We start from the raw sequence: 24,984 nt of genomic DNA, 5'->3' as shown, positions 1-24,984 counted from the left end.
TGGATTAAAAAAAAGTGGCAATGGAATATTACTCAGTAATAAAAGAGAATAAAATCATGGCATTTGCAGATAAATGGATGGAGTTAGAGAAGATAATGCTGAGTGAAGTTAGCCAATCCCTAAAAACCAAATGCCTTCTCTGATATAAGGAGTGTGATTCATAGTGGGGTAGGGAGAGGGAGCATGGGAGGAATAGATGAACTCTAGATAGGGCAGAGGGGTTGGAGGGGAAGGGAGGGGGCATGGGGTTAGAAATGGTAGTGAAATGTGATGGACATTATTATCGAAAGTACATGTATGAAGACAGGAATTGGTGTAAATACACTTTATATACAACCAGAGATATGAAACATTGAGCTCTGTATGTGTAATAAGAATTGTAGGGCCAGGGATGTGGCTCAAGTGGTAGCGCGCTCGCCTGCCATGCGTGCGGCCCGGGTTCGATCCTCAACACCACATACAGACAAAGATGTTGTGTCCGCCAAATACTAAAAAATAAATATTAAAATTCTCTCTCCCTCTCTCTCCTCTCTCTCACTCTTTCTTAAAAAAAAAAAAAGGAATTGTAATGCATTCCGCTGTCACATATAAATAAAAAAATTAAAAAAGAAAAAAGTGAAGAGTTGCTACAAGTACAAAAAAATAAAAAACTAAAGAAAAGAAAAGAAAAAGAAAATGGCAGGGGAAAATGTCACCATCCCCATTTTTTATTTTAACCGGCAGTTCACTTAGTGGAGGACAGGTCTATCTGCAGAAACTATAGGGGTCAGGAATGCGTTTGTAAGCCTGTAGCTGGGGAATATTTTGTCCGGATGATTATGTAGGAGAGATTCCATGATTTCACTAAACTACCTAGAGCTGGCTCTTTTCTCAGCTAATTTAAATTGTGATATAAAGCTTGTTCTTGGCAATAAGGGAAATGGCTGTAATGGTTTGTCAGAAATTTTATTGGGAAGACATTGAGGAGAATTAAGAAGGAGCAGAAAATAAGTTTTTCTTCTTTTTATGGCTCAAGAAGAATTGTTTTTCCTTTCCCCAACTCAACTAAGTTGGAATGAATTGAGCTCAATGTACCTTTAATGTCAGGTACATTAAAAACTCAATGAATATCAAAATTCAAATGATGAAACTGGAAATTCATATGTAGCAAAATGCAATTAAACCCTGTCTATTATCAAGGATTTAGGCACTAGTACAGAGACCCTGCACTTAATAGAAAATGTAGGCCCAAACTGCCACCATGTCACTTAGGAACTGACTTCCTTAACAAGACTCCTAAAGTGCAGGAAGTAAAATCAATCAATAAATGGATCAACCTGGGCTGGGGCCGTGGCTCAGCGGTAGAGTGCTTGCTTTGAATGTGTGAGGCACTGGGTTCCATCCTCAACACCACATAAAAATAAAAGTAAAGAATAAATACCATAACATTAAAAAAAAATACCAACCTAGGTGTCCTTCACCAGATGAATGGATAAAGAATATGTGGTATATATATAATGGAATATAACTCAACCTTAAAGAATGAAATCATGGCATTTGTCAGTGAATGGATGGAACTGGAGACTATCATGCTAAGCAAAATAAGGCAGTTCCCTCAAACCAAAAGCCCAATGTTTTCTCTGATATGCAGATGCTAATTCACAATAAGGGGGTGGGGAGAGTTACTGAAGAATAGAATTACTTTGGATCAGGCAGAGGGGAGTGAAGGGAATGAAGGGAGGTAAAGATAGGAATTGGTATGAATTGCTATGGGGTAGGAAACACAGTAAAATGAATCAGACATTATTACCCTATGTGCATATATGACTACACGACCGATGTGATTCTACATCATATACAACCAGAAGAAGGGGAAGTTATTCTCCATTTATGCATAATGTGTTGAGGTGCATTCTACTGTCATGTATAACTAATTAGAACAAATTAGAAAAAAAGGAATCAATGAATATGATGGAATCAAACTAAAAAGCTTCTTTACAGCAAAGGAAACATTCAAGAACATGAAGAGAGAGCCTACAGAATGGGAGAAAATCTTTTCCACCTGCACCTCAGATAGAGTATTAATCTCCCAGGATATATAAAGAACTCAAAAAACTTAACACCCCAAAAAACAAATAACCCAATCAATAAATGGGCTAAGGAACTGAACAGACACTTCATAGAAGAAGAAATACAATTGATCAACAAATATATGAAAAAATGTTCAACATCTCTAGCAATTAGAGAAATGCAAATCAAAACTACACTGAGATTCCATCTCATTCCAGTCAGAATGGCAATCATCAAGAATACAGGCAACAATAAATGTTGGTGAGGATGTGGGGTAAAAGATACACTCATACATTGCTGGTAAAATCGCAAATTGTTGCAACCACTATGGAAAGATTCCTCAGAAAACTTGGAGTGGAACGACCATTTGACCAGTTATCTCACTCCTTGGTTTATACTCAAAGGACTTAAAATCAGTGTACTGTAGTGACACAGCCATATCAATGTTTATAGCAGCTCAATCCACAATAGCTTAACTAGAATCAGCCTAGGTGCTAGTTCCATTCATCTGTTGAAGGGCAACAGATGAATGGATAAAGAAAATGTGGTATATATACATAATAGAATACTACTCAATCTTAAAGAAGAATGGAATTATGGCATTAGCCAGTAAATGGATGAAACTGGAGGCTATCATGCTAAGTGAAATAAGCCAATCCCAAAGAAAGGCCAAATGTTTTCTCTGATAAGCAGATGCTAATTCACAATAAGTATGTGTGTGTGTGGGGGCGGGCTCAGGAAGAATAGAGGTACTTTGGATTAGACAGAGGGAAATGAAAGAAGGGGAGGGGGGTATGGAGGTAGGAATGATAGTAGAATGAATTGGACATTATTACCCTATGTGCATATATAATTACATAACCTGTGTAACTCTACATCATGTACAACCAGGAGAATGAAAAGTTATATATTTATGTATGATGTGTCAAAATGCATTCTGTTGTCATATATAACTAATTAGAACAAAAATAAAAAATTCAAATGATGGAAATTGTTTCCCTTTTTCCCAAAGTCACATGGATGAGCTATTTTTTAAATAAAGTCTAATTCAAGTACTTCTCTTACCTGGAGGAATCCAGGTGCATAGGTTTCCATAAAGACAGTATCAGATCCTCAGTCTTGCATTCTCCCTGCTCCTAAGGGTGAGAAGGGCAGAGAGTTGGGGAGGGAGGATAATAGTGGAGAGAAAGAAAGAAAATTTAATTTGATCATCCAGTCTAAAGAAGTGTGACAGAAGGGGGAATGAGTCATCTATTTGGGATCAGGGGATGGGAGAACACAAATCAGAAGAAAAAATTTTGAAACAGGAAAGTAGAGCCATTAAAATTGGGTGAAGAGAAGAAGGTAGTTGCAACAGTTTTTTATTTTTAGTAAAATGCATGTGACCTCCAGCATTGCCAAAGGAATATTAATAAAATAAATAGTAATGAGGAACTCCAGGAGAATTCTAGACTGGAGTATAAGCTTCATGGACCATTTATCCATGTTTTAACTGCTTGAGCTAACCATCAAAGTCAAGCTTCTTGCCTTCAACTAGGCTATTAGCCACCTGAGGTGATATAAGTTAACTCAAGGGAAATAACTTATCACATAATACATTGTTGCTAGTTGGATAAAATATAGAGCCTGAAATCCTCAAGGAGAAAAAATAATAAAAGGAGCTCTTGGTAGATAAATATCAGGAAACACTGCTTTGACTTTTCCCTTTAATTTTGGAGCTATCTTAGAAGATACTTGAGTGTTTTAGAAAATGTAATAGAAACATTGCTATTATTTTCTAGCTTTGTGTGGCTCGACTACTGGATAATAAAAATCCATCTCTGGACACCATTAAGATGCAAGTCTACTTTGATATGAATTACACAAGTCGAGGTAACATTATCTATCTACTTCAACGCTTTTAAAAGTTATGTTGTATTTCAGGTGAGAAAAGTTTCATTTGGTTGACAATGAATTTAATTGTTTATGAAATTATTTTCCTTGTCAGTCTTTTGAAATGTTTTCCAACTTTGATGGATTGAGAAGTTTTCTGTCACTATAAAAATTACCTGAGATAACTTATACAAAGAAGATTTCCTTTGACTCACAGATTTAAGGTTTCAGTCTATGATTGGTTGATCCAGTTTCTTTAGGCCTTTGGTGGCCTATCATGGTAGGAACATGTGACTCTAGAACAAAACCATTCACCTCATTGGTTGGCCAGTGAAAGAGTGGAAAAGAGTGGGGTCCCACAGTGCCCTCCAGGGCATGCTTTCTTTGAGCCCAAAGACCTTTCACTAATCCTTTTAAAGGTTGTACCACCTTCCAATAATACCATGGTCTAGGGACAAAGCCTTCAAAACTAAGGACTTCTGTATACAAGCTATAATCTTTGAAGGATAATAATGATGAACATGCTAAATGAAAAAAAATATCAGTGGCTTTTGTAAGTGTTAAAAGTCAATTTAAATTTTTATGCTTCTAAAAATTATTTCTCAGTCTATTGATTTTTTTTTTTAAAGAGAGAGTGAGAGAGAATTTTTAATATTTATTTTTTAGTTTTCGGTGGACACAACATCTTTGTTTGTATGTGGTGTTGAGGATCGAACCCGGGCCGCTACCGCTTGAGCCACATCCCCAGCCCAGTCTATTGATTTTTAACCTTCATAGCACTGATACATTATAATTAGAAATGAAAACATCCAACTCATTGAAGTTAAGTTTTTAAAATTTGTATATTTTCTTATTCCTAGTTTATCATCTCATAATTCCTAAATTATGTAACTACCTGAAAATGAAAGAAATTGTGGGAAATTTAAATTCAGAATTTTATCATAATATAAATGAAAGTGCATGCATCAAAGACAAGTTGGGAATGAGAAAAAGGAAAATAAATTTCTCTGTTTTTGTTTCTGCTGTAATGAATTTATTATTAACTATTTGATGATTTTCTTTATCTTTTTTGTCTCTAGGCATTAGTGCTTTAGTTATGCTACATAACTAATTATATATCTTGCTTTTTTGCTTAATAATAATGAATTTTGGGCTGGGGCTGTAGCTTAGTGGCAGAGCGCTTGCCTAGCAGGTCTGAGGTACTGGGCTTGATCTTTAGCACCATGTAAAAATAAATAAAGGCATTCTGTTCATCTACACATACAAAAACAATTTAAAAATAATAATGAAATTTAAAGCAATAAAATAGTCATGGAATTGAGGAAATTTAATATATGTATTTTTTATTTGCAAAAAAAGCTTTCAGTTTCTTTTGTGGTAAGATTTGGTATGAAGTGTGCATGATTGAAATGTGAATCATTGCCCTTGTAATAGTAATACAGGATGTCTTATTGAGTCAGTGGCAAGAATTGTATTGCTGGTAAGGATGGTCTTTTGCCAAATTATGCTTTTACCTTAGCACAGCAAAGGAAGAAAGAGGAGAGACACAGTTTTTGATGTAATATCATTTTATCAGTAATATTATTCAGAGAAAAATTTATCTGGAACTAAAATAGAAATACACATAATAGCTAATGGCTCCCAGCAGAAAAGGAATATATACACCCCATATATGATTGTACTACATACACTTATATGTAGCATACTACATATGTTTACATATGGTATAAATGTACAGTACATATATATTTATAATGTTTACATGTAGTATTTTATATATTTAAGCACACTTGTATTAAAGAAAGTGTCTAGTTCTGCTTAATTGGGAGACTTTAGTCTTCTCTGATGTTCACTGTTTTGATTATTTATTTTGGGTCTTGTGGCTTTTTAAAATAATTTTTTAGTTGGAGATGGACACAGTACCTTTATTTTATTTGTTCATTTTTATGTGGATCAGACCCATTGCCTCACACATGCCAGGCGAGCACTGTACCACTGAGCTACAACCCCAGCCCTTTTGTGTGTTTTGATAAAGTACTCCATTTAAATCACTGTATAAGGGCTGGGGATGTAGCTCAAGCGGTAGCGCGATCGCCTGGCATGCATGCGGCCCGGGTTCGATCCTCAGCACCACATACAACCAAAGGTGTTGTGTTCGCCGAAAACTAAAAAATAAAATATTAAAATTCTCTCTTTCTCTCTCTCCCTCTCCCTCTCTCACTCTCTCTTTAAAAAATAAATAAATAAATAAATAAATAAATCACTGTATACACGTTTCCCACTGGATTTTTGTCTTGAGATTACTTATTCACTGTTTTTAATTTCATTTTTACATCTTAAGAAAGTATTTGTTTTAATACAGTACAGTTGCCATACTTAAGCAGTTTTTCTCTCATCCTCAAATGAGAATCCTAAATATCAAATGTATGCAATGTTATCATTTGCTAATTTTAGAGGAATTTCTTGAAGAACATCACCGGGTCCTGGAGTCTAGATTAGGCTCTGTTAGCAGAGAAATTACAGATAATAGAGCATGTGCTAGAGAAGAATTGGAAAGCCTTTACAGGAAGATTGTCAGCTATGTGTTGCTACGCTCTGGGCTTGGATCCCCTACAGACATCAAGATTGTCAGAGAGGCAACAGGTAAAAAATATAAATGATTTCCATTGTATACGTGAGCATACATGATCATTATATGTTATAAAATGTGTTTAAGTGTTAAAAGATTGAAGTTCCCTTTTTATCTGGAAAAAAAAATAAAGACAAATAAGAAGTTAAAACTTACCCAGACTCTTTTTATACGATGTGGCACCTGAAGGGAAGTACTGTTCATTTTCTTAGGGCTGTACATATCATGAGCCTATTGTCCCCTTTTATACTTAAAAATGAGGAATGGGCAAGATGTCTAGACCTCCTATGGCTTTCCTCCATAATTATCTAACAGCATAGATTTTTCTACTCCAAGCCCTATTTAGAAAGTTTGTTTTAAGACCTAGTGCCAAAAAATTCAAGCAGTAATTTGGATGCTAACTTATTAAAAATAGATATGAGACAATAGCATTAGTTTTAGTAGTCCAGCTCTGATGTATGATAAATTTTGCCATGCATTCTGTAATCAGGTGCCAGAAATGTGAAACATTGTATAGGGAACAGTACAAAGCCAAGTCTCTTAACTTTCTGCTGAAGGAAAGAAATTTATAATCTAAGTTCTGATATCTTTATTCTATCATTTTGTTTTCATATTCTGTGGTTTATTTTAGCTGCACTACAGAGTGTTTTTCCTCATTCTGAACTGGGGACATTTCTGACTCTTACTAAAAAGGACAAAGAACGCCAGCTGAAAGAACTCACTATGATTGTTACTGGAATTCGCCTATTTAACAGAGACTGTGGAAAAGGAGGAGAAGGCATTGATGATTGTAAGTGTATCATTAGGTTAATTCTAGGGGTTATGGATATTTAAAATTCAGCCTGCACAGTGAGGAATATAATACACAATACATGACTGGCATGCTGAGACTTAAGATTTTTAGTTTTGACTGTTTCTTAGGAAAAACTAGTGTCCATAGTGTGTAGTAATTTTTTTTACTTTTGCTGAGACAAGACTTTGAATTTTATGTACCATGAAGTTAGTGTGGGAAAGTGAATCAGTAAAAGGAATGTGGTTCCTGCCCAAAGGCTAGCCTCTCCAATTCAGTGGAGATTTGTGTTTACTCCAAATCAACTAAAGAAAGTAAAACTCAGTGATGTAAAACCAAACATCATTCTGGAAAGAAAACAGTTGTTGGTGCTGTTAATGGAATGAGAAGGTCCAAAAAGAGATATTTAGGCAAATCTTTAAATTGAGGAGCATCTACTGTATTGTTATTACAAAAAGAATTCTTTATAAATTTGAACGTGCTTTTGAAATAGTTAATTAAGGACCTACCAGTAGAAGTGATTTCTTATGAATTTGGTATTCCTCCTGTAGGTGATAAGGTGTTGGTGTCTTTTACCAGACCACTGGTCACTAGATATCAGTACTAGCAGCAGAGTATTATTTATTTATTTATTTGCAGAGCTGGGGATTGAACCAAAGGTCTTGTGCATACTAGGCAAGTGTTGTACCTCTGAGCCACATTCTCTAAGTTTTTCCATTTTAAAAATTTTATTTTTAAGCTGTGTTAAAAAGTTCAGTTTCCATTCTTTCTAAACTTCCTTTCCTTGATAGACTATTCTGTTTCTTTTCAGCATCCAAATGAGTTTCTTACAAAAAATACTTTTGAAATTTGTTTTTACAAATAGAAGAGAAGGTATATAGAAGGATTGATCAGAGAGTGGCTTTTCTAGGGACCACATGGTCAACAACACATACTGTTGAAGCCTACCTTTTCTTTAAACTCGTCTATTTTTAGTGGCAAAAGCTGATCTGCTGTGACTTTTGGTTATCACTCTGATAATATCTTTTGTTTGGATAGGTTCTTTTTGTATTCTTCATGCTGTGGGACCCATGAAACACATGGCTTACTGTTATTAAAAACTAACTCCACTCAGTGCTTAAAATATGACTACTTTCTGGGCCTTTTTTTTTCTTAACTATTATTATTATTTTTACTGGGGATTGAACCCAGAAACACTTTACCACTGAGTTAATCCCTAAACTCTTTTAATTTTAATGTGAGACAGGTCTTACTAAGTTGCTGAGGCCCTCACTAAATTGCTGAGTTTGGCCTTGAATTTGAAATCCTCTTGCCTCAGGATCCCTAACTCCTGGGATTACAGGCTGAGCCACCATGCCTGGCTCTCTCTTGTTCTTCTTAACCACCCTCATACCTGTCTTTTATATACTTACAAACAGTGCCAGCTATTCTACATGAAGCAATCCCAGCCACCACTCAACATATTGATTCCCAACTTCAGATTGCCCAGGACCAGGTATATCGTTACACAGCCATCCTTGAGAAGGTAACAAAGAACCCACTCATGAGTAAAGAACTCGAGCCATATATGTTAAAGGAGGCATTGTATAATGTACGACAATATGAGATCTTCCTACAGATCATTTTGGTGAGTTAATTTCACAAGTTCTGGTCTTTATACATAGCCTCTTTAGAACCAAGTCACTAATGAAAGGAAGCAAACTCAGTTGCTTCTCAGTTTATATTGCATAGGTAGAGCCAGGAATTAAAATAGAAATGGGAAAGTTGGATTTTGATTTTTATAGTTGTTGATTCTCTTTAGTAGTTGATAGTATGATTGTTAACATGGTATGTTTAAGCAATAATATATGTATGTATAGGAGAAGTGTCTAACATTGTTTGTTTTATTCCGAAGAAGTGTCTAACTTTGTTTGGCAGATAGTTGACACTCAATTTTTATATAATAATTTGCTGTTCTTATAAAAACTGGTAGTTTTTTGTTTTTTTTTAGTAAAAGAATAGCAAAGTTTATTAGAAGAGAAAGAAAAAGGGAATACTCTCAAGGGATAGAATGGATCCCCTCAGAGAGCTATTTTAAAAAGTTTTGTTCTGATTCTTTATTATAAAGTTTTTCCCTTGCTAGACTGTTCTGTTACTTTTCAGCATCCAAACGAGTTTCTTAAGAAGAATGCTTTTGAAATTTGTTTTTACAAATAGAAATGAAAATATATAGAAGGATTGATTAGTGACTTTTCTAGAGACCACATGTCAATAACACATACTGTCAAAATCTACCATTTTTTAAAATATGTGATAGTTATAATCTTTGTGATAGTTAAAATCTTTTTTAAAACAGCAGTGCACTTTTTTTTGGATAAAAACTAACTCAAAATCTTAAAAATATAAAACATATTTATATGAATGAATTGGAAGACCCTTTCACAGAGGAATATGCCAGGCCATCCTGGCCTTCCAGGGAACACAGTTTATTAACTACCCCTGTGTGTCACCAGGAAAAGCAAAGTGCCTGTTTTCCCTTTGCTCTCATATCATAATTAACCAAAAGACTTCTCTGTCCTCAAAAGTTGTGGGACTTTCTCCCCACTAGCAAGCAAGCAATTCTGCAGTGAACACCAGCTGGGCACCTTCCAATTCATTTCGATTCTGATACTGTGCACCTGGAGACAGCATCAGATCCCACAAGTTGAGGGCTCAGTCCCCAAGACTGACCCCTTCCCCTGCAATTTAGATGACAGTGTAAGTCCCAAATTGTCTTACCCATGCTTCTGACCCACCAGCTATAAATTGGGGTTCCTACAACTTCTTCCTTGGGTTTGATTAATTTTCTCAGTGGCTTACAGCACTCAGGAAAACTCATTTATTAGTTTCTTCTTTTTTTTTTTTTTAAATAAAAGCTATTATAAGGGACACAGATGCCTAGGGTAAGGCATGGGAGAAGGAGCACAGAGCTTCCAGGCCATCTCTGTCTTGGTGTGCCACCCTCTAGGAACCTTCATGTGTTTAGCTATCTGGGAGCTCTTTGAATCCAGTTCTCTTGGATTTTTATAGAGATTTCATTATGTAGGCATGATTGCTAATAGACTGGGTGGGGAAACTCAGTGAGGCCTATATATTTAGATTCTTCTTGGCCTCTCTGTGCAGTGTTCCTTTCTCTAGGGTATGTGACAAAACCCCTGGAATGAGGAAGGTCTTAGTAACAGCTGTCAGACAAGTTAGTCAGAGAATTTCTTTATAGCCAGTTCTAAGACAAAAAGGCAAGGGAAGATTAGAATGTCTCTGATCTTCCTTGGGGAAGAGAAATTCTGATTTCTATGGCCTGCTTTGGGGGAGGGAGTTATAAGCCAGGAACTGTGGATGTAAGCCAAAAAATATATATCATAATGTCACAACAGTATGACAGCAAGCTGTATTCCCACTTTACACATCCTCTGCTTTCTAATAACTCTGAGACTCAGGGTTAATGGAACTGTCTTTCATATGAGTGAATACTAATTTCTTGAGGAATAGAATAGTATGTGTTTTGGCCCCCTCTTCCTAACTTGATTCTTAATGACTTAGTACACTTTTGGATGTACTTGGTCTGTCATCTCTCATTACCTAGCTATACAGAGAGAAGCATCCTGATGACAAGACTTCATTGCAAGAAACTAGGGGTCCTCACAACTGGCCTATTAATTGCCTCTGGAAAGAAGGACTGTAAATCAGTTATTCAAAATCAAATCATCCTGGGGCTGGGGTTGTGGCTCAGTGATAGAGCGCTTGACTAACATGTGTGAGGTGCTGGGTTTGAGCCTCAGCACCACATAAAAATAAATAAATAAATAAAATAAAGATAAAAAAAATCAAATCATCCTGATGCACAGATATCTCCTTAACATTGATTTCAGCCTTTTGTAACTAGTCAGATGTTTTTAAACCAATTTGTCTTGAAGTGAAATGTAGGTTCATAGGAGTCAAAATTCACATTCACTTTTGTTGTCTATATTTGGAGGGGAGATCCTTGGGAATAAATATTGTGAAGATGTTTCAGAAAATCTTGTTCATTGTGGAGTGTTTTCTCCCAGATTTTGATCAGGAATTATGTCAACCTACTAACTTGGTCTTAAATTCTCACTGGAGTTCCACCTCTTGCAGCTTAGAGGGACAGTGAATGGAGCGTACAAGTGACAAGTGTTGGCTTTGCAAGCAGATTGCATGGGCTCCAGTCCTGACGTACTACTCGCTAGATCTGCGTCCTGAAGAAGTTGCTTAACTTGTCTTGATGTCTTGGTTTGCACATCTGTAGAATATTCTCCACTATGTAAATTCTGTAGAATATTCTCCATTATGTAAATAATGTAGGACAGTGTATTTACATAGTAATAATTCCATACATTTATGATGATGATGATGATTACCATCATCATCACTGTTGGGGCCCTAGCAGAAGAGCTCTGATTCCATTTTGGTGGGGGAACAAGCTGAGGAGATGTTATTTTTTCCAGACACTATCTCATTTCCAAGCTTCTTGCTGTTCATGTTATTGAGAAGGTTTAGTTTTCTTATTTTAGCACTCTTCATGGCTATTTAGTACTACTTTAAGTTAGGGTTAGGACAAATTTTCTTAAACTTTCTGACCCTTTGGTGCTCAAAATGTCTGTTGTTTTGTTTTTGAACTATCAGTCCTTCCCCATCATTCTTTTTAGTTTTAGTTAATATAGAATGAATATTGGTTTAATCAGCATTATCTCTAGGCTACAAAATATGCCATTTTGTATTTAGCTGAAATTTTTTCATGTCTTGAAACCTATAAATATCCTTTTTCAAAAGTCATATTATCTAAAAGGATATTAGTAAAATTTTTTGAAGTATTGATTTTGATTTAAAAAAAATTATTTCTTGCCAAAGCTGCATTCAGTTTACATAAACATTTAAAAAATCCAATTGTAACTTGGGTAGTGAGTTATTTTATTTTGTTCTGATTAGTTTTTTATCTGTTGCAGTGAACAAATTCATGTATTCTGGAAAAGAAAAGGCGGGCGGTGGCAGGGTGGGCAGCAATCACAGTCTTGCTGACTGTCTTAGCTGAGAGAACAGAATTCCATATTCTGTGGGGTTTTTAAGTACAAGGCAGTTACCAAAGAAGGAAAGCTGCTTATTGTTATTATGCAAGGAAAAATTGTGTCTGACAGAACATTTCTGAAAACCTGCAAGTCAAGATTTTTGTAGAAGGGCTGGGGATATAGTTCAGTTGGTAGTGTTTGCCTTGCATGCAAAGTACATGCAGGGATTAGGCAACACCCAGTATCTTGATTTTTTTCCAATAATGTAAGTAAAAAATCAGATGGAATGTGTGCTTAATTTATTTTATTGTACATTTAACATGAGATTTATGCTGTTAACACATTTTAAGAGTTCAGAACAATATTACTAACTATAGGCACTATGGTGGAAGCAGATCCCTAAAGTTTATTCATCTTGCAGAACTGAAACTTCATACCTGTTAATTATTGACTCCATATGTCCCCTTCTCTCTGTCCACTGGAAACCATCATTTTACTGTCTTTTATGAGTTTGATGAGACTTGTAGGAAAATTGCCCATGGAAGAAAGTATGAGGACTTACAATCAAAAAAAAAAAAAAAAAAAAAAAAAAGGAAGAGAGAAGATACAGAAATATGGTGGTGGGATCATATGCTTTCCTTAAACATTTGAGTGTGTTATAACAAAAATGAACAAACAAACAAAAGCAAAAAACTTAGCAATAATATCCCCAGAGGACTAACACTACAACTAAAACTCTACTTTTGTAAATAAGTTCTTTTTGATAAAATATAAATAGAGTGATTGTCCTAGGCCATTACTGGAAAAAAAAATCAAAAAGTTATTTGTGCCTGCCTACTCTGTGAATAGACCCTGAAAACATAGCTTGAGTATAGGGAATCTAGAGCATCTTTCATTGTAGGGTTTATAAATGTTATGTGTCAGATGCAGTTTTAATTTAGAGAACATATGCAGATTTATTTCTGCATATGTGTGTTGTTGGCTTGTTGCACAAATCTAAAAAGCCTTTAAAGATTGCATTTTTACATTTGATTCCAAAAACAACAATAACAAGCAAGGTGGGAAAAAACTCTGGGGCAGATAAGAGACTTGTTAGATATGATAGAAAATGTTATATGGGAGACTGAACCCAGAGAATGCTTAAATAGCAGTGTGGGTAAAATTAAAGCAAGATGCATGTTCTATTTAAGAACAGTAATAATATTTGATGATAATACTTGATATTTCATTTTTGTAATTTAAAATTATCTGTGTAGAATTTAAACTACAGATGTCCAAGGATTCAATATACTTTTTTCTTTTCAAATAAGTGCCATTCTTTTATACTGTACTGATAAACCATACCATTGCTATTTCTGGTTCCATCTTAGGCAGTGCAGTATAATGGATAAAAGCTGGGCTCTCAGATGGTTTAAGGTAGAAATGTAATTCTACCCCTTATTAGTTATATGTACTTGAGAAATATACTTACCTTTTTTTTCCCCGTTTTTGTTTTTTGGGTGCTGGGAATTGAACCAGGGCTGCTTAACCACTGAGTTACATCCCCAGCCTTTTTATTGTATTTTATTTAGACACAGGGTCTTGCCAAGTTGCTTAGGGTCTTGTTAAATTGCTGAGGCTGGTTCTGAACTCAGGATCCTCCTGTCTCAGACACCCACGCTGTGCCCAGCCTTACCTACCTTTCTATTTTTTGTTTTTCCTTATTCATATCTACCTCTTCTTGGTATTTATATATATTTTATATGGTGCATACAAATAAAACAAGTGTTTTAGTTATTTCAAATTTAGCAACTTATTTTCAGACCCTCAATTTCTATAAAAATATTGTTTTTCTTTTAATGCTGTGACGTTTAAGAATTTCTGTAATTTATTAGTTCTTGATATCAAAATAGTTTTCAGAGAAATACTTCATTAATGTTATCACTGGGTAATGGGAAAATAATAGCCATATAACTATATAAAGTAGATTCCTGGGGATCCACTTATCAGGAATTAGATTTAATATTTTAGTATACCTGTGTATATTTAAGAAAAGTTATATTCATAGTATGTCAAAAGACTCACCAATCCCACAGATATTTCTGGGGCATCATCCATATGCCAGTGCTATTCTAGTTGTTGAGGATTACCATAGAGAATAGAGCCCCTGTCACTGAGCTTACCCTCAGAGGACGTGGGGAACAGGTGGGGTTAAAACATGTGATTTTTTTAGTGAAATTATAAAAATATTAATGTAAATTATGTTGTCTTCATAGTCAGATATAATTACTTGTGCCCAAGAAGTGGAAATTATGATAAAACAGTTAGGAGCCCAATTGGAACTTTTAAAATCCACTGTAAAATCAAGAACAGCTATCCCAACATCACAAGTCTTTGTAAGTACTTGTCATCAACTTTGACCGTATTAAGGGTAAATTTCTTGAGTACTATAAAATTGGATCAGAAATCCTTATAATTATATTCAGTTATTTAACATAACAGTTTTATATAAGTTGATCCTGTTCTTTATGGTTATTTTATAGTAGTATCTGAAGTATATTGGATGAGAGCATTCTCCATGAGCAATTGCTGCTAAAGGAAATTCAGATCTACAGTGCGATAATATTAGTATTGACTATGATAACAGAAATAATCTGTAGTACTGTGTTGGAAATCTATTCATAGTAGCAGGTCAGAAGTTGCCTCTAGCACAGAGATGATGTAACTTGTGACCTTTCTAAAGAGACAGATAATAATCTCTTTGTTTACCATGCATGCTGTTCTATTGACTTTCTGATTCTCTGCACTATTTCTTGAATGAACTCAACAGCCCTTATCTGAACAAGCAGGTAAAAAATGGTTCATGTATATTATATAGACCATTTGAGACTCTTCTACCTTCTGCAGTCCTTTTCAATGTTTGGTTTTAAAAACAGAGAAACAAAAGGCTAAGTTGTTCAGCTTATATGCAGGGCCTGATTGATTTTTCATTTGTTCTGTAAATCCGTAATCTTTACTTTAAATAAAAGACATTTTAGTTTACTGATCAAAATCTTTAATTTGTAGCTCACAAACATGTCCTAAGATATCTCTCTATACTTTCCAGATTCTTTTGAATTATGATTAGGCCAGATAAATCTACCATAATGAGTCATATTTAACTTTTTTTTTAAAAAAGTGTGTTTATTTTTCCCTTGACCTTTTTAGATGAAATGTTCATAAAACTTTCTTAGGTAATCAAATGTGTGTGACTCTTTTTGACTAAATTAACTTTATAACCATCATACCAAAATAAAATGCTTTGAAATAAAAAGAATTTATTTTCTCATAATTTGTAAGTCAGGTTTCTTTCTAGTCTATTGTCTAGTTCCCTGAGATTTTTGGTTGGCTTAAGGAAGAATTAATTTCTTTACAAATAACCTTGTATTTATTTTTAAGAGTACAATGCTTTATAATTTTATCATATAGTTCTATTTTGAACTTTTTTTCTTCTTCTTCTAGCCCATCTTCATTTCACTGGCCAGTCTGTGGACTAGCTTTCAGGATGAAACTGTTTTGATTAGCGTCCTCAGTAGTTTAACCAGTCACCTGGAGCCATTTCTGGGTGCTCATGAACTTCTTTTTCCTGACAGAATAATGCAAGGTCTTCTTGATGATGTGACAGTGAAAACAGATGTGTGTAGAATAAAAGAACATATGGGTAATGGAAACCATTATTTTTTTTTCCTAAAATTATCTCTATAATGAAGTCACTCTTTTGTTTTAAATTTTTCATGTTATATCTTTCTGATAAAGCATTAGACATCTTTCTTAATTATAAAATACTAATGCTCATTATAGACAGTGTGGCAAACAGAATATGTCAACTGGGTAGCTTACTAGCTGGCAATAAACCACTTCTTATGTAATTATTCTTCATGTTTTGGTTAACAATGATTTTCTGTGTGAATGTGTTTCTATCACAGAATTAGTGGTTTTGTTATTGATATGGAGTAGAAAAAGATATTAATCCTTACTGTATTTGTTGTAAATAAAGTTTTATTTTTTAAAACATTATTTGCTCTATATCTACTTTAGACTCATGTTGAGAATTTATAAATCGATAAATTTTAGTCCTTTAAAGTTAATTGAGCTTAGGCCCTTCAAGAGATGCATTGACTTTGTGAGTATCAAGTTTTTGTCAGGAAAAGAACAATAAGTTAATGTTTAAAATGAATTAACAGTGATTTATTTGGAAATTTTAGTCTTCTCACTGGATGAAAACTTTTCCTGTATTTGTTTTTCATTTTAGAAGATAGAGTACGTTTGACAGACTTCAAAAAACTGGAATGGCTTTTCCCAGAAACAACAGCAAATTTTGAAAAGTTATTAATTCAGTATCGGGGATTTTGTGGTTACACATTTGCTACAACAGATGGTCTTCTCCTTCCAGGTATATTATTGGAAATAATATTGTTTTCCTCTTCCCCAATTTTTTTCTCTGTATGAAAACTTTTTTGCCTCCCTTCTCCCAGCCCATCTTCATTGTACTGGCCAGTTTGTGGACTAGCTTTCAGAATAAACTATTTTGATTAGTGTCCTCAGTAGTTTAACCAGTCACCTGACATTGTCACTGACATATTCATATTTTAAAACGTGATGGAATCAGATGGTGAACTCTAGGAAAGGAGCTGCAAAAATGATCTAGACAATATCTTTGTCTTGGAGGTGCTTAGAGTATAATTTGGTACATTGACATGAACGAGAGACTTTAAATGAAAGTGATAGAATATGTATACAGAATGAGTATTTCTTGCCTGAAATGCTTGGATTTTGGAACATTTGCACATATATATATATATATATATATATATATATATATATATATATATATATATAAATAAAATGAGATATCTTGGGGATGAGACCCAGCAAAATACAGAATTCATTTGTGTTTCCTATACATCATGTACACAGTCTAATATAATCTTAGTGGGCCTGAGTTTTAATTATGACCTGTCATATGAAGTTAGGTATGGAATTTTATACTCGTGACATCATGTTGGCATTCAAAAGTTTCAGATTTTGGAGCATTTCAGATTTTAGATTTTCAGATTAGGAATGCTCAACTTGTATTATAAAAAGTAGATGCTATGGTACCATAGAAAGGGAATAATTCAATGCCCCACTGTAAGATTACAGAAAGTCACACAGAATTACTAAAAATATATCATCTTCCAAAGAATTACTGACAGAGCAAAACTTAATGACTCGTGAATTTATTTAAAAATAGTCTTTGTCATTTTGTAGTTATATTTCATTAACATAGATCAGTATTTCCCTCTAAGATCCTACTAAGGAAATAGCTAATCTATTATGTAGATTATTAGAGCGTCTCCAAAATAAAGAGTAAATGAGACATTGAGATGAAATAAATTATTATCCAAAAAATACTGTATAAATTGACAATAAGAAGCCTGGTAGGGCTACAATGAAAAGAGTTTGACAGAATTGTTACTCATCTACACTGTTAACCTCTTCCTTTTTATCCTCTATTTCTTTTCCAAACTACATTTGTTATGTTTCATAATTGGGTATTGCTCTTTTCATTATGAAGAATTATTGAAATTGTGTGCATACATGCTAGAAAGGACATACAAGTTGGCTCATTTTTTATGGCATTTTTTTTCATAGTGGGAGTGAAAAGGGTTTACCATGGGGACATGAGATAATAGTATTCTGAGGCCCTGTGACAATCAGTGATACTGGGGATAAAATAATCAAGAACCATGCAGAAAAAAAAAGCAGTGGAATATAGGTGGTTTCTTTTCCTTCCTTCTTCTATTCATATCTCTCTCCCTTGCTCTATCCCTTCTTTCCTTTCTTTTGGAAGGAAGAGAATGGGTCATAAGAGACGCACACACAGAAAAATGGATGTGGGTGGTAACGAAGAGGTAGCATGATGCAGTTGAAATGCTATGAGCTAGGATTCAGGATGATTCAGGTTTCTTGTCCTAGTTTGTACCATTTATAAACAGGTAACCTTTAGTAAATTTCATGCCTCCTGTGAACTCAGTTTCCCCTTAGGAAAACAGAAAGTATCAAGCAGGAGGTCTGGGGGGTTTCATCCAGCTCCTAACAACTATGATTCTAAGAAAGAGGGAGAAATAGGAAAATATAAGGGTTTGCAGGACTGTGAATTTCAGACACCCCTCTGGATAAGCTGGTCCTGACTACTTCATTTCTGTTTACTGAATTATTTCTATTTACTATGTTATTTTGGGGGCAGCAGCCACCTGCATTACCTCAGAGGCATTCGATAGGACTTTCTTCCTTGCATTTGGGAGTGCAGACCGCATGGCTTGAATGCCGAAGTTGCACTGGCTTACCAGTTAGGATCCTTTTTAGGTGACTTCACTGCCTATCTGTCCCTCATTCATACTACTACAGCTGCAGTGGACTCCTTGCTGTCCTTGAACTTTCTTTCTTTCTTTTTTCAATAGGATCCTGCTATGTCATTCAGGCTGATCTTAAACTAGTGGGCTTAAGTAATCTTCCTGTCAGCTGAGTTGCTGGGACTAGAGATCCACACCCAGACTGTTCTTGAAAATTCTAAGTTCACTTTCACTTTACAGCCTTTCAGTTGGGATTCCCTAAGACCTGTAAAGCTTTATCTCCTCACCCCATCCCCTCATAGCTGTACATCTTCCTCCTTCACTTTACCAAGTGTTCCCTAATTACCCAGTTTAAAATATCGATCTCATCTCCTATTTTTTATTATGTGTTTAATGCCCCCCCACCATAATGCTGATCACACTTTGGCCTATTATATATTTCTGATTTGTTTAGAGCAGGGATTTTGTTTTCTTCCATATACTTAATGCCAAAAACTGAGCCAATAAATATTTGTTGAATAAATAAAAGAATAAATGAATAAGACAGTATTACTGCTTTCTATATAAATTTAACAAATTATGTGGATATTATACTATATTCTGTATAGAGTCTTTTCACAGTGGAAATATTTCGCAGCATGCAAATTTGTATTTTGCAAAAGATGTCCCATTTTTGTAGTTTTCACAGTCATTTTAAAAACATACCTTTTTTTATTTTTATTTTTTTTTATTGGTTGTTCAAAACATTACAAAGCTCATGACATATCATCTTTCATACATTTGACTCAAGTGGGTTATGAACTCCCATTTTTACCCCAAATACAAATTGCAGAATCACATCGGTTACACATTCACATTTTTACATAATGCCATATTAGTGACTGTTGTATTCTGCTACCCTTCCTATCCCCTACTATCCCCCTCCCCTCCCCTCCCATCTTCCCTCTCTACCTCATCTGCTGTTGTTCAATTCTCTTCCTTATTCCCCCCCCTTCCCCTCACAACCTCTTATATGTAATTTTATGTAACATTGAGGGTCTCCTTCCATTTCCATATGATTTCCCTTCTCTCTCCCTTTCCCTCCCCCCACTCGTCTCTGTTTAATATTAATCTTTTCCTCATGCTCTTCCTCCCTGTTCTGTTCTTAGTTGCTCTCCTTATATCAAAGAAGACATTTGGCATTTGTTTTTTAAGGATTGGCTAGCTTCGCTTAGCATAATCTTCTCTAATGCCATCCATTTCCCTGCAAATTCCATGATTTTGTCATTTTTTAGTGCTGCATAATACTCCATTGTGTATAAATGCCACATTTTTTTTTTATCCATTCATCTATTGAAGGGCATCTAGGTTGGTTCCACAGTCTAGCTATTGTGAATTGTGCTGCTATCATTGATGTGGCACTATCCCTATAGTACTCTCTTTGGATCCTCAGGGAATAGTCCGAGAAGGGCAATAGCTGGGTCAAATGGTGGTTCCATTCCCAGATTTCCCAGGAATCTCCATACTGCTTTCCAAATTGGCCTCACCAATTTGCAGTCCCACCAGCAATGTACAAGTGTACCCTTTCCCCCACATCCTCACCAGCACTTATTGTTGTTTGACTTCATAATGGCTGCCAATCTTACTGGAGTAAGATGGTATCTTAGGGTGGTTTTGATTTGCATTTCTCTGACTGCTAGAGATGGTGAGCATTTTTTCATGTACTTGTTGATTGATTGTATGTCCTCCTCTGAGAAGTGTCTGTTCAGGTCCTTGGCCCATTTGTTCATTGGGTTATTTGTTATATTATTGTTTAATTTTTTGAGTTCTTTGTATATTCTGGATATTAGGGCTCTGTCTGAAGTGTGAGGAGTAAAAATTTGTTCCCAGGATGTAGGCTCCCTATTTACCTCTCTTATTGTTTCTCTTGTTGAGAAAAAACTTTTTAGTTTAAGTAAGTCCCATTTGTTTATTCTTGTTATTAACTCTTGGGCTATGGGCGTCCTATTAAGGAATTTGGAGCCCGACCCCACAATATGTAGATCGAAGCCAACTTTTTCTTCTATCAGGCGCAGAGTCTCTGATTTGATATCAAGCTCTTTGATCCATTTTGAGTTAACTTTTGTGCATGGCGAGAGAAAGGGGTTCAGCTTCATTTTGTTGCATATGGATTTCCAGTTTTCCCAGCACCATTTGTTGAAGATGCTATCCTTCCTACATTGCATGCTTTTAGCCCCTTTATCAAATTTAAGAAAGTTGTAATTTTGTGGATTTGTCTCTGTGTCCTCTATTCTGTACCATTGGTCCACCTGCCTGTTTTGGTACCAGTACCATGCTGTTTTTGTTACTATTGCTCTGTAGTACAGTTTGAAATCTGGTATTGCTATACCTCCAGATTCACACTTCCTGCTTAGAATTGCTTTTGCTATTCTAGGTCTTTTGTTTTTCCATATGAATTTCATGATTGCTTTATCTATTTCTACAAGAAATGCTGTTGGGATTTTGATTGGCATCGCATTAAACCTGTAGAGAACTTTGGGTAATATCGCCATTTTGATGATGTTAGTTCTGCCTATCCATGAACAGGGTACATTTTTCCATCTTCTAAGATCTTCTTCTATCTCTCTCTTTAGGGTTCTGTAGTTTTCATTGTATAAATCTTTCACCTCTTTTGTTAGATTGATTTCCAAGTATCTTATTTTCTTTGAGGATATTGTGAATGGAGTGGTTTTCCTCATTTCCATTTCAGAAGTTTTGTTGCTGATATACAGGAATGCCTTTGATTTATGCGTGTTGATTTTATATCCTGCCACTTTGCTGAATTCATTTATTAACTCTAGCAGTTTCTTTGTAGACCCTTTTGGGTCTGTTAGATATGTTATCATATCATCCACAAATAGTGATAATTTAAGTTCTTCTTTTCCTATTTTTATGCCTTTAATTTCTTTTGTCTGTCTAATTGCTCTGGCTAGTATTTCAAGAACTAAATTGAATAGAAATGGTGAGAGAGGGCATCCCTGTCTTGTTCCAGATTTTAGAGGGAATGCCTTCAGTTTTTCTCCATTTAGGATGATGCTAGCCTGATGCTTAGCATATATAGCTTTTACAATGATGAGGTAAGTTCCTGTTATCCCTAGTTTTTCTAGTGTTTTGAGCATAAAGGGATGCTGTACTTTGTCGAATGCTTTTTCTGCATCTATCGAGATTATCATGTGGTTCTTATCTTTAAGTCTATTGATGTGGTGAATAACATTTATTGATTTCCGTATATTGAACCAGCCTTGCATCCCAGGGATGAATCCTACTTGATCATGGTGCACAATTTTTTTGATATGCTTTTGTATTCGATTTGCCAGGATTTTATTGAGAATTTTTGCATCTAAGTTCATTAGAGATATTGGTCTGTAGTTTTCTTTCTTTGAAGTGTCTTTGTCTGGTTTTGGGATCAGGGTGATGTTGGCCTCATAGAATGAATTTGGAAGAGCTCCTTCTTTTTCTATTTCTTGAAATAGCTTGAAAAGTATTGGTATTAATTTTTCTTTGAAGGTTTTGTAAAACTCTGCTGTATACCCATCCGGTCCAGGGCTTTTCTTGGTTGGTAGTCTTTTGATGGCCTCTTCAATTTCTTCTTTTGTTATTGGTCTGTTTAAATTGTGTGTATCTTCCTGACTCAATCTGGGCAGATCGTATGACTTAAGAAATTTATCAATATCTTCACTATCTTCTATTTTATTGGAATATAGGGTTTCAAAATATTTTCTAATTATCTTCTGTATTTCTGTAGTGTCTGTTGTGATATTGCCTTTTTCATCCTGTATGTTAGTAATTTGAGTTCTCTCTCTTCTTCTCCTCATTAGCATGGCTAAGGGTCTGTCGATCTTATTTATTTTTTCAAAGAACCAACTTTTAGTTTTATCAATTTTTTCAATGGTTTTTTTTGTTTCAATTTCGTTGATTTCCGCTCTGATTTTAATTATTTCTTGTCTTCTACTACATTTGCTGTTGTTTTGCTCTTCCTTTTCTAGGGTTTTAAGGTGTAATGTAAGTTCATTTATTTGTTGGTAAAACATACCTTTAATTGCCTCCTTTGAACTCAGTTTCTGTATTATAAAAAGTAGATGCTATGGTACCATAGAAAGGGAATAATTCAATGCCCCACTGAAAGATTACAGAAAGTCATACAGAATTACTAAAAATATATCATCTTCCAAAGAATTACTGACAGAGAAAAACTTAATGACTCATGAATTTATTTAAAAATAGTTTTTGTCATTTTGTAGTTTAATAGTTAAAATAGATTTGAAAAATCTGCTAAAGGACTAGCTTTTTATAAGGGATTCCTAAATATCTTTCATCCAGATAGTGGATAGTACTTCTAACTAAAATAAGTTAAAACCATACTTTAAATAAAAACTAAAAAATAATTTAATATGAGTTTCACATAAAATATCGCTTAATGAAATATGTAGTTTAAAGTTGTGAACTATAACATTTTAACAAAACTATGTTAAAATAGAATGTACTAAGAATGGTTCTATAGGTATATGGCCAATATGAATCACTTAATATTTCATATCTAATTCAATTCTTTTCCTCAATTTTAGGAAATCCAACAATTGGAATTTTGAAATATAAAGAGAAGTATTACACATTCAATACTAGAGAAGCTGCATATTCATTTGCAGAAAATCCTGAATATTATATTGGTTTAATTAAAGAAAAGGCCAAAAAAAATGCAGAGTTAATTCAGCTACTGGAACTTCATCAACAGTTTGAAACACTTGTTCCATATTCTCAGGTAAGCAAGAATAATATTTAAGAATTTATGAAATTTAGAAGTGTATTTTATATAAGTTATACTTTACTTTAGAATAGTTCCCAAGTTCAGGTAGTGACAATTTCAGATTAGGGTCTTTATAGGTTATCTGAAAGGGATTCACATCTGAGGATGGAAAATAATGGAATATGCAAAGAATAATGAAATAAAATATAGAGTCAAACTGATGAAGTAATGGATTTGAAAACTCTGAAAGAAAAAGAGTATTTAATTGAATAGTTGAGACTATAGTTCCACATCTAAAAATGAGTAAGAGTTCAGCACAGATAACATAGATGACAACATACTTATATTCAGAGCTGCAAAACAATTTAATGGGTTTAATTCCTAGTAGGCTGAAAGACCACAAAATGGATCAAAGATATTTCTTGGGACTGGGGTTGTGGCTCAGCAGTAGAGCGCTCGCCTACCACGAGCAAGCTGCTGGGTTCAACCTCAGTACCACATAAAAATAAATAAATAAAATAAAGGTATTGTATCCAACTACAACTAAAAAAATATTTTAAAAATATATATTTCTTGTATGCCTATGCCTGTTCTTTCATTCATTCATCAGATATTTAGTGAGCCCCTAATCATGGCACAAAGGAAATTAGCTGTGAACAAAACAGATAAAAAATCCCTACCTGTGTGGAAATCACATTCTAAAACCATATAATTTTCTTGTTTTTTTCTCTTTTGCTCTCATCATCATTGTATGCCTTTTAATTCTTCATTCTATCTCTCCTTTCTTTTATTGAGCTTTTAAACACACTAAAATAAAAACCATTTTGAAATAATATGATTTCAAATGTTTAGTGATTGCTATTTTTATCCACATTTAACTATGAAGCAGATGAATTTTGGTACCACTCATCTGGCCAGCAGGGATCCAAGCAACTGTTGGGCTGATGACAGTGAAGCACAGAGGTAGTCTGAATACATGGGTGGGAAGATCTGAAAGAAAGTGAGGGCTGAGTGTCATTTGGGGTGGGGGGTGGGATGTAGATGTGGCGGTCAGGACTCTGGACAGCTGAGTTGTAATTGTTCTGAGAGATTGTGTATTACTCTGTTTTGTGACATTCCGATTTATTTTTGAATCAAACAATTCTGCTGAGAGATCTAGCTTCCTCCTATTGTGGCAAGATATTGGCCTTGTCTGTTTAGTGTCCTTCTATATGGGGGACCAAATGGTAGTCTTACAATATTTGGCTCAACAGAGAGGTTACTCTGAAAATGATTGCACCAATTTAACTTGAGCATATGAAACTTGTCACACATAATCCTGCCAGCATTTGCTGTTACTTAGTTTATAAGTTTTGACAATTTGATTAAAGTGGTATTGTTTCATTGTGTATTTTTCTGAAAGTAAAATAAAATTCAGCATCTCTTTTTACATGTATTTAGTCATTCAGGTTTCCCCTTTGGTATATCAACTATTCTGCATATCAATT

The 24,984-nt window shown here is 34.7% G+C and overlaps 1 protein-coding gene across 4 annotated transcripts in view; it reads left to right on the top strand.

Moving 5' to 3' along the window:
* Cfap206 (cilia and flagella associated protein 206) overlaps positions 1–24,984 on the top strand; it is a 40,850-nt gene that overhangs the window by 5,473 nt on the left and 10,393 nt on the right. For all 4 annotated transcript variants that reach the window (XM_076859942.2, XM_076859937.2, XM_076859938.2 and 1 more), the window contains 8 exons: positions 3,831–3,921; positions 6,376–6,564; positions 7,182–7,340; positions 8,759–8,967; positions 14,638–14,757; positions 15,863–16,061; positions 16,653–16,793; positions 23,319–23,512. In XM_076859942.2, coding sequence (XP_076716057.1) covers positions 3,831–3,921; positions 6,376–6,564; positions 7,182–7,340; positions 8,759–8,967; positions 14,638–14,757; positions 15,863–16,061; positions 16,653–16,793; positions 23,319–23,512 — 1,302 coding nt within the window. The remainder of the gene's footprint in view (positions 1–3,830; positions 3,922–6,375; positions 6,565–7,181; positions 7,341–8,758; positions 8,968–14,637; positions 14,758–15,862; positions 16,062–16,652; positions 16,794–23,318; positions 23,513–24,984) is intronic.

Source organism: Callospermophilus lateralis, chromosome 6 (assembly GCF_048772815.1).
Source record: "Callospermophilus lateralis isolate mCalLat2 chromosome 6, mCalLat2.hap1, whole genome shotgun sequence".
Classification (NCBI taxonomy): domain Eukaryota; kingdom Metazoa; phylum Chordata; class Mammalia; order Rodentia; family Sciuridae; genus Callospermophilus; species Callospermophilus lateralis.
Note: the sequence above shows the minus strand (reverse complement) of the source record. Positions and strands in the feature narration are given on the sequence as shown.